Source organism: Drosophila albomicans, chromosome 3 (genome assembly GCF_009650485.2).
Source record: "Drosophila albomicans strain 15112-1751.03 chromosome 3, ASM965048v2, whole genome shotgun sequence".
In the NCBI taxonomy this organism is placed as follows: domain Eukaryota; kingdom Metazoa; phylum Arthropoda; class Insecta; order Diptera; family Drosophilidae; genus Drosophila; species Drosophila albomicans.
In genome coordinates, this window is record NC_047629.2 from 40,341,506 (window position 1) to 40,356,680 (window position 15,175).

The 15,175-nt window shown below is 37.4% G+C and overlaps 1 protein-coding gene across 7 annotated transcripts in view; it reads right to left on the reverse strand.

Moving 5' to 3' along the window:
• LOC117568929 (RNA-binding protein Musashi homolog Rbp6) overlaps positions 1-15,175 on the reverse strand; it is a 224,186-nt gene that overhangs the window by 142,743 nt on the left and 66,268 nt on the right. For all 7 annotated transcript variants that reach the window (XR_007954721.1, XR_007954722.1, XM_052003653.1 and 4 more), the window contains exon 4: positions 2,398-2,479. Coding sequence is in view for 5 of the 7 variants with exons in the window: in XM_052003653.1 (XP_051859613.1) it covers positions 2,398-2,479 (82 nt within the window). In the remaining 2 variants the exon portion in view is untranslated. The remainder of the gene's footprint in view (positions 1-2,397; positions 2,480-15,175) is intronic.

The following is a 15,175-nucleotide window of genomic DNA, read 5'->3' on the forward strand; positions in this document are numbered from 1 at the left end:
TGTGATTATCGCAGCTCAAATTCAATTGCAATTGACTCATTAAATGCCGCTCATTATTCATACTGTCCACAAAAACCAGCTAATTTACGTTAAGCATTTTTGAATAGGTCAGCAGGGGCATTTGAGAGAGGTGGGGGGGGAGGAGGAGGAGATTGTGCAGCCAACCAAAAGCTGATCGAAACCGCAACAAATGACAAACGATGCGAAAATACACAACAAACAACAAGTAAAAAGGGTTCACTCACACACACACATACAAATATATATATATTGAACATGTATCTCAATGCAATGTACAAATTTATAAACAAAACGAACAGCAGCAGCAAAATGCAAAATGCAAAAAAAAAGGGCAGAAGGAAAATCAATGAAAATGAAAACCAATTAGCGGTTAACCAAACTGTTCAAATTTGGAAATGGATGCAGTCGCGCATGGCCATAAACAACAATAACAACAACAACAAGAAGAACAACAACAATGCTAACCGGCTTCTGGGCAGAGGAGTTAAAAGAGCAATATATGTACGAGTATGATATAGCTAACAGGGGTCAACTGGAAAGGTAAACGAGAGGTGACCGAGATTTACCAGAATAATAATCAAAGTGTGGTCAACAGAGCCAGTGGAAAACGTAAAGCTCAGGGTATATGATTTTAAATTGAATATAATAACCATAAAAAACAATCATATTACATGAGGGTTCAAAATAAGGTCGATAAGCAACAACAACAGCACAAAAAAAGAAAAACTTCCTTTAGCCTTTAAAAATAGACAATCATTATTCTATTTACCTTTAATGCCTTTGCCAATTCCCAAGTGACGCTTAAACGGATTTATTGCTGTTTATAGCTTGCAAAATTCACTTCATCGTTTGCAGGCATAAAACAAGCATAATTGTTACAACTAGCAAATATCGATTGCAAGTTTCGAATTTTTCGATTTTCAGCTTCGAAACTGAAATTTGTAGCATACTTTTCAGCTGAATTTTATGCTCTCATTTCATGGAATTGAGTGGGATTTTCTGAGTATAGCATGTGCTCTAGGAATACGTAATTAACTGTCCAACAATTCTTAGAATGCAAAACTGTGTGGGAGACTCTTTTTGTGGCTTTTCAAGGTAATTCAGTTATATTTTTAAACCGAAAATAAAGTAACTATTGACATGAGGGAAATGTGTAAAGATTGCACAACACAGTCTTAATTATTGTCTCACATTTTAATTACAGTTTGAATTCATATTTAACAATTTCATAAAAGAATTCCGAGAAGTATTGAGAGAACTGACAACAAAATGCATACAAATTCGGGAGCAATAACGAAATCTGAAGATAAACTAAATTTTCTGAAAATTTTGTAACACCCGAACAAGGAATTCAACATGAAACGCACACCTTTTTCTGTAAACCGCAATGATTCTAGATGTTCTAGATGTTTTTATTTTATTTTAGATATTTTTAGTAATATCGTATTTTTTATTTATTGTTCAAAGTTAACTGAAGAACAAATTATTTTTAAAGTAATTGCCTCAAACTGAACATTTATAAGTCAACTCTAAATGCACTGTTAATGTAAAGCTTTCATTCGAAATTTATATGGGAAATTAAAAAAAAAAACTTTTATTAAATATGTCGACGGCCGTCTCGAATTATGCCATATGTAAAGTCTACTTTACTATAGCACAGTTTAAACTTCAAATACGAAAAAATTGCAGCCTTAAGAAGCAAATGATAAAATATTCTATTCTAAATTCGTCAAAATTTGTAGTCTACATGTTTGAATTTCACTTGGTGAAGAATTCGAAAGAAGAACCTAAAATTATATTACCTTACACTTAAAGGACATACACTTTGAAAGAAAAAGAAAAATATATCAGATTGTCAGACAAAGCGTTTATGTCATACAAAAATGTTTCTTTAATAACTTCGATAACTCTTATCCGAGCGCAATCAAATTTTTAGGAATCATAAACACTGCAGTTATTATTATCTTAACCAAAAACCTAGCCTCAAAATATCGTTAGTTATTGATACAATTAAAATTAAATTAATATAATATACTTTGTCATTTTATATTAGTACAAGCGAAAAATTTCCAACAAATTTTACTATTTTTAAGTAACATAATAATCAGACAACCCACAAAATACTTTTAATGGATATTTTTAAAATCCATCAATATTTTAATGCAAGTAGCTAAAGCTGACTTAACTCTGTTGGGTGTCTTATTGTCAAATTTCCCACATTTTCTCATTCCTCTTTTAAGCACATTTCCTTTGTTCACACTTGAAAACGGAAGGAAATTCAACAGCACGTGCTTTAAATTCGCGGGGCTCAAACCGAACATTTTAATTTGAATTTGTTTATCTTTTGTTTTATTGTTTGTTTTTTGGCAAACTCACCTGGATCTGCGTGTCGTGGGATCCTTCATGACCATTGCCTCAGAGATATCGCCGTAACGGCCAAAGTAATCGCGTAAGCTCTCTGCAAAAAAAAAATACACACACAAAAATGAAGAATAAGAGAAGTGTAACAAAACACACAAAGCGGTAAATTCCGAGTGTGTGTGAGTATAAATTCGTTGTGCTAAATAATCAATAAGAAGTTTATGAAATGTCAGGGAGCAGTCATCAAAAAAGTTACTAATTTTTGGTTGGGTAACGGACGGTAGCACTAAAGGTCTTCATAAAATTTGCGCGTTCGGCCTGCCGCAATAAATAAATGACGTCGTCTGATACAGAAGTGAGAAGAGGAAGGAGAGAGGGAGTGAAGGAGAGGGAGAGAGCGACCCTTTGTCTCCTTCCACCAGCTGAAAGTCAAACCCAACTCTGGAAAACCCCAATTGCTGGACATTATTCACATGCACACGCTTTCCAAGGCTCAACAGGACGAACAGCAAAGGCAGAGCTGAAAAAAAAACCAGAAATGCTCATTCCAAAGGCATGAGAGGAGGATGGGGAGGGGGAGGAGGAGGAGGGGGGATTCATGGCAGCTGTTGTCTGCGGTTTTGCGAGCTAATCTGGCAGCCAGCGCGAGCACTTCAGTGGCACGTACGCACACAAACGCAAAACTGAAGTTATTTCAACAAAATTGCCAGACAAACAGCGAGTCACAACGAGAGTGTGTGTGTAGGGGGAATGGGGCAAGGGGCATGGGGCATGTGGCATGTTGATGGGCCCAGTTGCCAGTTGCCAGCTCTCTCACTCTGGGTTGCTGCGATTTAATGCAGCACAAAAAGCCGATAAAGTCATCTCAGCCAGCAAAAGAAACCCTAATCCAGTCGAGAGCAGAGCTGAAGCATCGCAGCAGCAGTTGGAGTCGTCGTTGCGTCATAAATTCAAACTACAATAAAAATTCAATAAAACAAACGATTTTTTTCTTTGCCACGAACAACACACGCACAGCAGCAGCAACAGCAACTAGTTGCGCCACAGCTTGTGTATGTTTTTCTGTTGTATGAGTGGGAGTTGCATGCAACGCGAAACAAGTCGGCAAATGCGTCGCGTGATTTACATAAGTATGCACAATAATTATGAACAATAAAAAACAATTTGTTTGCTTATGACAGTTTCGGTGCCATAAATAACAGCAGCAACTGGCTGCATAGTCGTCGCTTGGTGTGGCATGCCACCAAAAACAAGTTGTGAGGCCAGGGGGGGAGGAAAACACCCTTTGATTCTCTATCCTGCTGTCCTGGCTATGCGTGTGTGGCATGTAAATTGATGGCACACCATGTAAGAGTGTGTTTGTGTGTGTGTGTTGCGTTTGTAATGTGCATGCCCCATGTTGCATGCTACACACTTTAAGTTTTAATGGGGCGGCTCGCTCGACATTTGAAATTGAATGACCTGCCAATTAGTTGCAGGTGTACAAAACGAACGAAACATTTCACAAAACTTCAGTTATTTCTCGATGGTATTTGTTTTTTCGATGGTGCCAAAACCGTTGAGGCCAAAGTAGCTAAAAGTTAAACACCCTTTCCAACATTCCTTTCAACTCGATTTATGCACTACACTTTGTGTCTGGATTGCATTCGTTCTTAGTTGAGTGTAATTCAATGCCTTCTGACAGCATTCGCTGAATGCAAGTGTAAACGAATGTCAAGTTGCCAATTACTTTTATGATTCACATGCATTTTACGAGAACAAGAAATTGCAATTCCTTTCAACGAAAAAAATTGATACCGAATATCTCTAAGTGAAAAAAATGTTGAACTTGGTATTTATAGAAAAAATATTACAAGTATTTAACTCCCATAAAGCTAAGAATTCAACAAGTTTTAGTCAAACTCTGTATCGAAATGGAAAAATCATAAAACATAGTTTTAAATAAAGACTACTACTTTTGTTTTGGCTTATATTATATTATATTTATAGTTCTTTTTTAGTTATACGAGGGTTGCTATTTAAGTTTCTGTCCTAGGTCACTTGTAGCCATATTAGAACCAATTGACTAATTCTCAAATAAAGGTTGGACTTTTATCGATAAAAGCTCCATACAACTTTTTCATGTGTGACCATTTTTGATATCGATAAACGATTAATCAAAAACTTACCTCGGCAGAAAAATCGAATTAACTCGTGAACATTTTCGAGCAATCATTTTTCACAACTTTCGACTTGGATTATTACTACAAGAGTGATGTTACTATAAACAACTCGATTAAATGAGTACAAGAGAGATACAAAATGTATTTGTTCGAAGGCTAAAAATGTTCAAAATAAATTAAAAATATAAAATTAAATGAGAATGCTTTGAAAGGCGTTAGAAAAATTAAGTATAAGAGCAAGACGAAAATTTAATAATCTTTATAAATATAACAGTTATTTTATAAATGAATAAGAATCGGTCTATCCTATCCTAAATCAAACATCAGAAAATAGTGGAAACCATGACAATTTCAATTTTTAAGTACAGTTAAATTGAGAGAAATCTTTTGGAAAAGAAAATTTGTTATATTATATTTAGATTTACATTTTTTATATAAGCTTAAACATTTTGAATCGAAACAAATGTCTATTTTTTAACTTTTCTTGTAAATAAATAAAATAGCTCATAATAAATTAAGCATGGGATAATGTTTTAAGCGAGATTAATGTGTGTTTTTGCTACGAGTGTACAATATGTCTCTAACATGACTTGACGTAATATTAAATTGCATTTACCCGTCAGCTGCATGTGTTCCAAAAAGCGCACTAGTTAAGCTAGTTTTAATTAAAATCGCATTTGCGGCAATCGGCACTTTTGTGCACTTTAGATAATTCCACTTTAGATATTCAACTGGTTTTCCACTTTGCTCGACCTTCTTCAAACCTGTTTGACATGTGTGTCGTTCTCTTTACTTTTTCGTTCTACCCTCTCCACTCTCCCTCACACGCATTTGCTTTTGGCTGCTGGTGAAATGAACACCGTGTATCCTTTTTGTCAACGCCTTCTCTCTTTTGGGGCCCCATTCTCTCGATGTCGTCAGCTTCTAAAGCGTTTTGTGTGTGCGCTGCTCATAACTCAATCAACTGCCCCGAAATTAACTGTCCGTCAACCTTTCATTTACCTTTCTAACCCACTTTGTCGCCATGGTTGCTGTTGTTGTTGTTGTTGTCGCTATTTCGGCAGTTGCATTGCACACTATTCGTTTCAGCAGCAGCAACAACAACAACAACGACGACGACGACAACGACAACGAGCATTTCGCATACCCAAATACCTTTCCGCCCAATTAACCATTTCACATTTCTCACAGTGCATGATGACTGCACAATCTACCATCTCGCTCACGCTCTTGCCCCCCTCTATCTTGCCGTCTCACTTCTCGCTCCTCTTCTGTGTCCTGCACATTCCGCACTTGCATCGCTTTGTTCGCTTTCGTTGCGACTGCGACGCTCATTTTTGAGTGACAGCTGCAAAGTTTGTTTTGCATTTCATATTTGCGCGCTTTCTCCCTCGCTCCCACACTCGGTGTGTGTGCTCAGCGACAACTGTCACTTGACCGGCTGTCAGCAGCGTCCCCCTCTCCCCACTCCATCCGCCTCTTCAACCACCCTACTGAGCCAATAGAAGAGCTAGCAAACAAAATAAATGCGCACATGCATAAAGTGTAAATGCGAATAAAAACACAGCGAATAAAAATGAGAACATCACAGAACAAAAACAAAAAAAGGGACGAAATGGAAAAGAATGGAAAAAAAAGTGGACAACAAATTAAAACGCGGCAAAATAAAATTAAAATTTATTTGCTACTGTTGTAACAACAACAACAGCAGACATACACAAAAATACAAAATAAAATATGAGAGAGAGAGAGAGTGAGTGAGAGTAAAACGACAACAAAATATATTGTTGTAACGCAGGCAGAAGCCAAACTTGGATTTAATTAAAATGTTTACCACAGTCATTTCATTTTCATAGCCAGCAAACATAAATTTTGAAACGCACAGCCACAACAGCAACAACAACAACAACAATAAGAGTAACAACAACAGCATCGAGAGAGTGTTGCGAACCACAAAGCGAAACAGCTGCAAGAAAATGCCCCAAAAAACCATTAAACTTGGCCCAAGCACAAACACACTCTCATACACTGATACTTCATATATACTACCTTCCATATACATATATAGTGATTTCGACCCGAACTCAATTCGGCCAATTTTGATTGTTGCAATTCGTAAGCAAATTCCTTTTAGCATCATAACAAAAATAAAATGAATTTGCAGGTAATTAGTTCAAGCAGCTACCACACACACAATCACACACACACATACATATAGTACACACGCACACATGCTTAATGTCAGCATTTATACCAAATCCATTTAGTAAAATTATTTATAAGAAAAGTCATCTCTCACACTCCCTTCTTCTTCTTCGTCTTTTTTGTGCTTGGTCCAAGCTTAGGCAAAACCCAAAATCCGAAATCCGTTTGCGGTTGCAGGCATATTAACCCCTTAACGTTTGCCACACTTCCCCCTATACTACATCCATCCCCCACTCCCCTCATGTGTATGTGTGTGTCAAAAGCACAATGCTGAAACCATAAATTTATGTGCTTTCTATTGTTTTTGCCAAAGAAAGCGGAAGTTGTGTGTTTTCTGTGGCGCAACAACAGCAACAAAAACTATACAAAACAACCGTAAGAGCGACAGAGAGCAAGAAAGAGAAAGAAGAACTAGAGAGAGAGAAGAAAAAGGTGTGCGCTAAGGGATTTCAATCAATTGTGAACCGAGGCAAAAGCAGCAGCAGCAGCAACAGCAGCAACAAAAACTAAAGCTCAGCTCTCAGCTTGTTTTGTTTGAAAACGCAAATTGCTATTTTGTCTGCACACACACACACACAGAGTCTGAAGGGAAATAGGGTGAAAGAGGGAGAGAGAGAGGGGCGGCCGGGGACCTGCTACGACTGGTGTAACACATCCCGGTGCCGTGTGGCATCATTTTTCATGCGCTCCAACAACTTTTGACAAAGGTCGGTCAAGCAAGTCTTAAAAACTTTGCGACAAGACAACGCACGTTTCATCTCCAGTTCCAGCTCTCCATCTCTCCACTCTTCACTCTCCACTACACTCTCCACACTTTACTTCCTCCTCTATTTCTGCTCACAATGCCATCTGCATCTGCGTCTCTCCCAGCAAGCCAAGCAGCTTTTCGCTTAGTGAATTACGTCGACTTTAAGGGGTTAAAGTTCAGGCCGTAGTGCTACACCGGGTAACAGTTGTCGCTCTTGGCTCTTGGCCCTAAGCCGTAAATAATAATATTTAGACAAAGGCCTCCACAAGAGCGTAAACTGTCAACTTTACCGCACTGACGTTCTGATGCCCTAAATCCATTAAGAAATTTGCTGAAAGTTATATCGCATCACAAAACGCGTTTGCTCATATTTCATTCAATTTAATTGATATTACTTTTGTTTTGTCATTTTATTCAATCTACTGTTGAAATAATAATATTTTTTTTGCATTTCATTTTTATTTTTAATTTTGTATTTTCCTCTCTCCTTTTTTTTTTTTTTTTTGTTTTGGTAAAAACTTTTCGATAGTCTGTGGTCCCAGAGGTTGTTGTGTAATTTATAGGCCCCCTCGGTACAACAGCATCGAATTGGCAAACGAGATTGCTGTCAACCTTTCCGCCAGGAATTTTGCGCAAGATATTTCTTTAAATAAAATACATAGCCAAAAAATTGATATTTTTAAATGCACACACAACTGTAGATTAGAGAGCATATGCAATCGCAAAAAGTTTGCAGCTCCCCGGAGAGCATTTGATTTTTGCGCATTTCCGCACAAAACGCAACGCAAAAATTAGCATTAAAACTCGGAACTTTTTCGCAAAAAACAAGAGAGAGAGCGAACTCTAAGCTATATATAGCAAGGGGCTTTTGAAACGTGAAAGGGCAAACCTTAAAAGTTGTTTACATGCGTCAACATTTCCTACATTCATTTTTTCTTCCTTCCTTCCTTCTTTTTTTCACCTGAAAGTTGAGCTTGGAGAAAATTTTTGCCTAAGTTGGCGCGATTTATGGATAGAAAAGTCATAAACTTATGGATTGCCTTGACTTATGTAGCACTTACGATAATTGCATTGAATCGCAGGCACACAAAAAAGGCAAAAAAGAGACGCGTAGGCAACTTTGCATAATTTATGTGAGGCAAAGTTGAAACGACGCACAAATTAAAATCAACGCACAAAATGATTGATGAATGGCCAAACAGTTAGAGCGAGGGCAAAGGGGAATGTTGTAAGCGGAGCCCTTTTGTTTTCTGGGGGCAAAGCCATTTAAATAGTTTTGTACAGAAATTGGAGACAGACTGAGACTGAGGAACTTCGATAACCGATAGTGGGTAAAAAGCAGAAAAACAATACACGCATACTTATGCACATATATAAATAGGACAAGGTAAACTGGGTGGGAATGTCAAAAATCAAAGTCCAAGCTAAAGTGCTTGCGAAAACAAAAGCCAAAGAAGTCGCTGGGCCAAAACAAAAGGCGGCCAACAAAACTTTCCGACGAGCACAAAAGCAAAGGCAAAAGAGAAAAGCAAACTTTCAGTCAAGTGAGCGAGGCCTGCTTATCTAACAAATACCCCAAAGAAGTCTGTCCTCCTCCCTCCACCCACCTCAACCCCGTCATCAGACATCAGCATAACCTAACCGGGAACCCAAGTGTACCAAGAGACGACGACTTGAACTCTCTCTCCGTCTCCGGCTCTGTCTCTGTTGTCGTGGATGTGGGCGCATCAAAAGCATGCTAATGTCCAGCACGCTGGCCGCAACCCAGTGTATGAAGCATGAAGGAATAAACTAAACTAAAAAAGCAAAAAAAAAGAAAACCTAGAATAGAAGGAAAAGTAAGATGGAAACGCTGCAGATTCGAAGGCAGATTTGAAGGCGAGTGCCGAGAAGTCAAGCACGAAAAAAGGGTCAAGAAATGAAAGCTTAGAGCAGCTTGAGAGAGCTCTGATATGCGAATCAATTGATTTTGAGACCGTAACCAGAGAAATGGAAAACCCATCGACGTCGTCCGCGGGTCCGAAGGCGGAATGCAAAGTTTGTTTTTGCGAATGCAGTCGAATGGAATAAATTTTTCGCAGCGCCCAGGTAAATCGTCGTGGAAATCACTGAAGGCAAATTAAAAAGTAACTCACACAAAAGCTGAGCGGGATGCGAGATGCGAAATGCGAGAAAAACAAACCGAACTCAAGTCAGCTATGTAGCAGATATCAAACTGGTTCGTCGGTAGGTAGGATAGTCAAGTCAATTGGTAAACGGAATAAGTAAGAGCCGAACAAAAGGGTCAAGCGTTGGAAGGGTCGAAGGGGAAGAAACAGAGTGAGGAGGGGGAGAGAACTTGGTGTCAATAAACCAAAAAATGCGACGCTCAATGAATGAAAGCGTCTTTTGTGTTATATTATTAGAGAGAAGGTTATTTTCTGTATAGAGGAAAGGCGTTTCACATTGCGTATACGTATTGTGTGTGTGTGTTTGTGTTTGACCTGAACAGCGAGCGCGCGCTTCTAAGGATTTCCTTATAAATTATTGTGAATTTATGCGAATCATTTCCAGTTGGATTGCGAGCAACCAGCCGGGGCTCCAAGTCAGCCACCATGGATTTTAACTTTATAATTGAATCCATTACTTAAGGAACGTGCAGAAGGCGACGCCAGCCAAAAATTTCGATGTATTAAAGTGTTTGGCAGGCTCGCTTCCCAAGAAAAAGGGGGGAACAACAACAACAACCCAAGCCAACTCCCTCAGCATTGATTGCAGGCAAGCAGGCAAGTTGAGTGTGAGTGAAGACGAGGCGAATTAAGTTTTTGGTTTGTTGGCTACACAAAAACCTCGAAATAAGTTTTAATTACGGGCATATGATGGTGGCCGATAATACGACTAGAGAGTGAGAGCGCCAAAAGTTTGCAGCCAAGGCAACCGGCGACGCTGCGGAGGCGGCAGCGGCGTCGAAGCCGTTGACTGACTGAAAAATTCTATTATAATTAATAGCAGAAAATTATGAAATTAATGCAAGAAACACACACATACATACATACACAAGCTCAGACAGAGAGTGAGACCAAAATTGGATTCATTAAAAATGAAGTGGGTTTTTCCAACGAGCCAAAGGCTTATCCCAAACAAATTAGAAATGCTGCAAAAATGCACAAAAGGGCAAATGGAAAACTCAGAACACAGAACACAGAACTCGACAGGGTTCAACACGCAAAAGGGTTGCTAGAATTGGGTTAACAATGGTAATAATAATGGGATCTACATTTGAAAAAAAAACTCCCCAACAAACGAAAAAAAAAGAAAGAAACTTGAAATTATAAGCATAATGGATTAAAAACTGATTTCACTTCAAATACAATAATCAGCGATTGCAGCGATGGACACATAAATTCAACTTGACTGAAATTTTAAATCTTTATGGCGAACTGAATCTATGAGGGTTTCTTTTATTTTTAATTTGATGGAGCAAGTGTTGAAAGGGTGATATTAAGACACTTTTGGGATTATTGAAGATTTAAATGAAACTTTAAATCAGACTTAATTTAATGAAAGAAATTTATACATTTTTTTAAGAATTCCTGCGACAAACTGAAAAGTGGATTTACTTTTATTTAAGAATTGGTATTCAGGCAAAACTAAATTAAATGTTTTCTTAATATACTTTAAAAGTACTGAAATATACCGAAGGCTGTATTTAGTATATCGATATAGTACTACATTCAAACTATTCCATAGAGTACAACATATACCATTGAGTTAAAAATATACCGTAGAGTGCAAGAAATACCAAAAAAGAGTACAAAATATACTAAATAACCAAGCACAGCAGCAGCTGTTTTTTAAATACCATATTATTTCTTAAATATTCATATTTATGCAAATCGAAAACTTTATTGTCATGAAAATTAAATTACATTTTAATGATGCCTTGAGGTAATCTTTAAGATAGTCTTACATATTTGATCAAAGACTTGTAATTTCGCAATTTTATTACATTATTTTTAAAAATTCAGCTTAAACTTTTTCAAACAACTGAAGAATAGTATCTTTAATAATCCATAATACGGTAAAGTTAAAACCACGGCTAATGTTTTTTTCTATTTATTAATAAATTATAAATAATTTCAATTTAGCCTTCACTCTTCATACAAGATTTTACCCAAAAATTACTAGCAAATACTTATTTAATCTCTGATTGTATAAATTTACTAACTTGATATTAGTTGATTATTTCCCAATTTTGCCAATTTCATAATTTCTGTATTGGCATCACAAATTGAATCATCTATGATACTTTCTCTAAACACATTTCTCATATTTTGCACATGGTGAATAGAGCAGCCAACAAAGTATCTCTTTAATTTGAGTTGTGAAAACAACTTACTCTCAGCTGAAATATCAACAAAAATAATAATGATAACAGTCTGCTACAAGCACACGAGGCAAACTTTTGTCAGTGCCACATTATACCCACTTGATGCTTGGCTATACTATACTTGTATATACATACATACTTTTATATATGTATATAGTAGATATAGTATAAGCCACTCGTCAGCCACTCGGCTTCAGCTCATCCAGTGGCTGCTGCTGATGCTGATATTCGTCGAACAACTTTCAACTTTTCACGCAATTTTTCATACTAATTACCAAGCAATTTAGTTTTGTGTTTACACACTCAGCACGAATAAATGGAAGGAGGGTTGGAATCTGCTCCATTTTGTGACTGGTGGCAAGTTGATTGGCATTGGCAGCGGCAGGTGGCCGCCTCATTAGTGGCTTAACTTGGTGTACAAAATGCCGCACTTATGGCAAATAGCAACGACAACGTCGACGACGACGACTACGACAGCATGAAACATGAAAAAGCCAGCGGGAGCGGGAGCGGGAACAAGGGATGGCAAAAGCAGCATCAAATTGACACTTAACCAAAGCGCAAAGTGTTGGCTGACCAAGAGTCTGAGAGAGAGAGAAGAGAGTAAAGAGAGAGAGAGTGTGGCAGCCACACGTTGACCAGCAGCAGCAGAAGCAGCAGCAGCAACCAGGAAGCAAAGAGAAACAACATTGGCGCTGGCAACTGTGTAAACAAAGACGAGAACAACGACGAGGACAACACACGCACACACAGCAACAGCAGCATCAGAAGAGTGACAAGCGACGAGACTGACTGACTGGCTGCCACACACACACTCACACTCACACACACACGTGCGTCAGTCAGAGGCAGCGACAAAGCCAAAGCCGTGCTGAGAACGTGGAGCAGCCTTTAAAGTCGGTGGTGGCACTTGTTGGTGTCCATAAGCTGCTGCCTGGGCAAACACAAGCAAGCAAACAAACCCAACTAACAAGCCATAAGATGACAGCCTGCCAGTGACAAATTGTGCCAAATCGAAATGGTAAACAAATGCCCAGGCAACACACACACACACACAGACACACACAGGGCACACAGGGATCACTCACTAGCCAGGCATTTCTTTTTTATCATTCTCTCGCTCTCTTTCTCTCTTGCTTTCTCTCTTTGTTGACCAGTCAAATATGCAAATTTTGCGCACAGCTGTTAATTTGCGAAGCGAGCGAGGGGAGCAAACAAAAAAAATATGAGCAACAATTGAAAAGAACAGACTTGCAGAGCTTGTAGGCAAATCGATAGCATTACATTATTTATGCACAGCAATCAAATGTGCCACGGGGCGTATGCGCAATGCTACATGGAGATGGACTTTGTCCAGGACGCGCCCACAACTTCTCCCCTTTCCCGTTCCCCCTCCTTCTCCCCTTTCTCTTTGCCCTGTCGCGGCCACTTTGTGCGGCATTAGCTAAACAAATAATCATTACTTTTTCCATTTGTTTTTGAATGCTTGATGTCTGAGCTGCTGTCCGTCCGTCGTCCCCTCTACCCCGCTCCTCTCACGCACATATGTATCTTGTTTATTTGTGTGTGCGTCAGTGTGTGTGTGTGTGCATTTCTCTTAGTGTATCGATAACCTCGACTGGCAGGCAAATAAAAATCTCTCACGCATTCGCAGCACGTAGCAAACGCCCGCCTCCCCGCTGTCCACGCCCCCCACTTGACTAACGCTCTGTGAGTTACAGCAGCAGCGACTCTTGAGGCACAGTTTTACCCTCAACTCTCAACTCAACCATCCTTCGTCTCATTTAAAAAAGAAAAAAAAAAAGAAAAGTATCAATTTCATTGTTACGCGCACTCGATTTTTTTGTGTTGGTGTTGCTTCTCTTCACTTCACTTCGTTCGTTTCCCTCTGCTTCATTCTCCTCTGCCATTCTCTATTATACTCTTTCTGCGGGTCCTGGAATATTATATGATTTGAAGCCTGGCACTTGCTCATGAAGAGCAACACTTGCTGCTCATGAATTGATAAATAGTTCAAGTTATAAGACTAAACGCTGAGACTTGATTAAAGCAAAACTTTTAAATTGCACAATTTGCCATCAATTTTTGATTAAAACTTCATTTGCAACTTAAGTTTTGACCATGTTAAGTAACAATGGTATTTACTTGTTTTCCTTTTCTTCTTTGCATCAAATTTGACCTTAATATGCATTGCCTTTTAAAGCATGTGTTGAAGCTTATGTTTTAAATAATTCTAATTCTAAAATAAATTCATTGGAAATTGATTCTGATCCTCTTATCAATATCTCTTTTATTCATTACTAGTGCAGCTACATATTTTTTTCTTTCCTATTTATAAACTAATATTTAAAAGTTAATTTACTTTAATAAAATATAGAATTATATAAATTTTTATTCTTCATAAAACATTTCTAAATATTTTATTTATTAAATCTTCTAATATCGAAAATAATTTCAATTTTAATAAAAAAAAATATTTATAAAAAAACATACATTTAAGTAATACATATTTATGCTGTTTAAAAAACATTTTGAAATATTTTATTCAGAAATCTTCCTATACTTCATTTTTAAATTTTCGAAACTAATATTGTAAAGTTATCTTTATCAAGAAAAGGAATAAAAATATATCATCATTAAATATTAATAATAAATAATTTTTTTCATACATTCTTCAATTAAATATAAAGATTATTTTAAAATTATATCCCTAAATTTTTCAGTAAATAAATAAAAATAGCTTATGAAAAAGATATTGATTCACAATTTAAAAATCCATTTCATGTCTGTTAAAAAGTAATTTGAAAAGTCAAAATTTAATTGTCTTGTTTTGTTCATTTTATATAAATCAGAGATTAATTTTATGTACTATTTCTTTTACAAATTTCCCAAAAATCTTACTAAAAGTTAGTACATTCAATATTCGTTTCGATTGTCAAACAATTACACCGATTTTGCTTATTCTTTCTGGTGCCTCTGCTTTATTTTTATTTGCCAGTGCAAAGTGAAATAAATTTTGAACGCCAATTGCAGGGGCCAGGGCAATATTGGTAAAATGTTCTACAGGCCCTGAATGAAAATTATTGGCCAGTCATGACGTGAGTTTTTTTGTCTCGTTGTGCTTTTGTGTTAAGGATTTTTCTCATTTTGTTTTCCGTTTCGTTTCATATCGTTTTGTTACGTCAAACATTACGTTCTACAACATTACAATGCGTTTGCATTACGTTACATCTTTGGCAGTTGTTTTTTTGTTTTCTTCGTTTTTTGTTTGCATAAAATTTCAATAAGACGACAACGAAATCGAGGGGG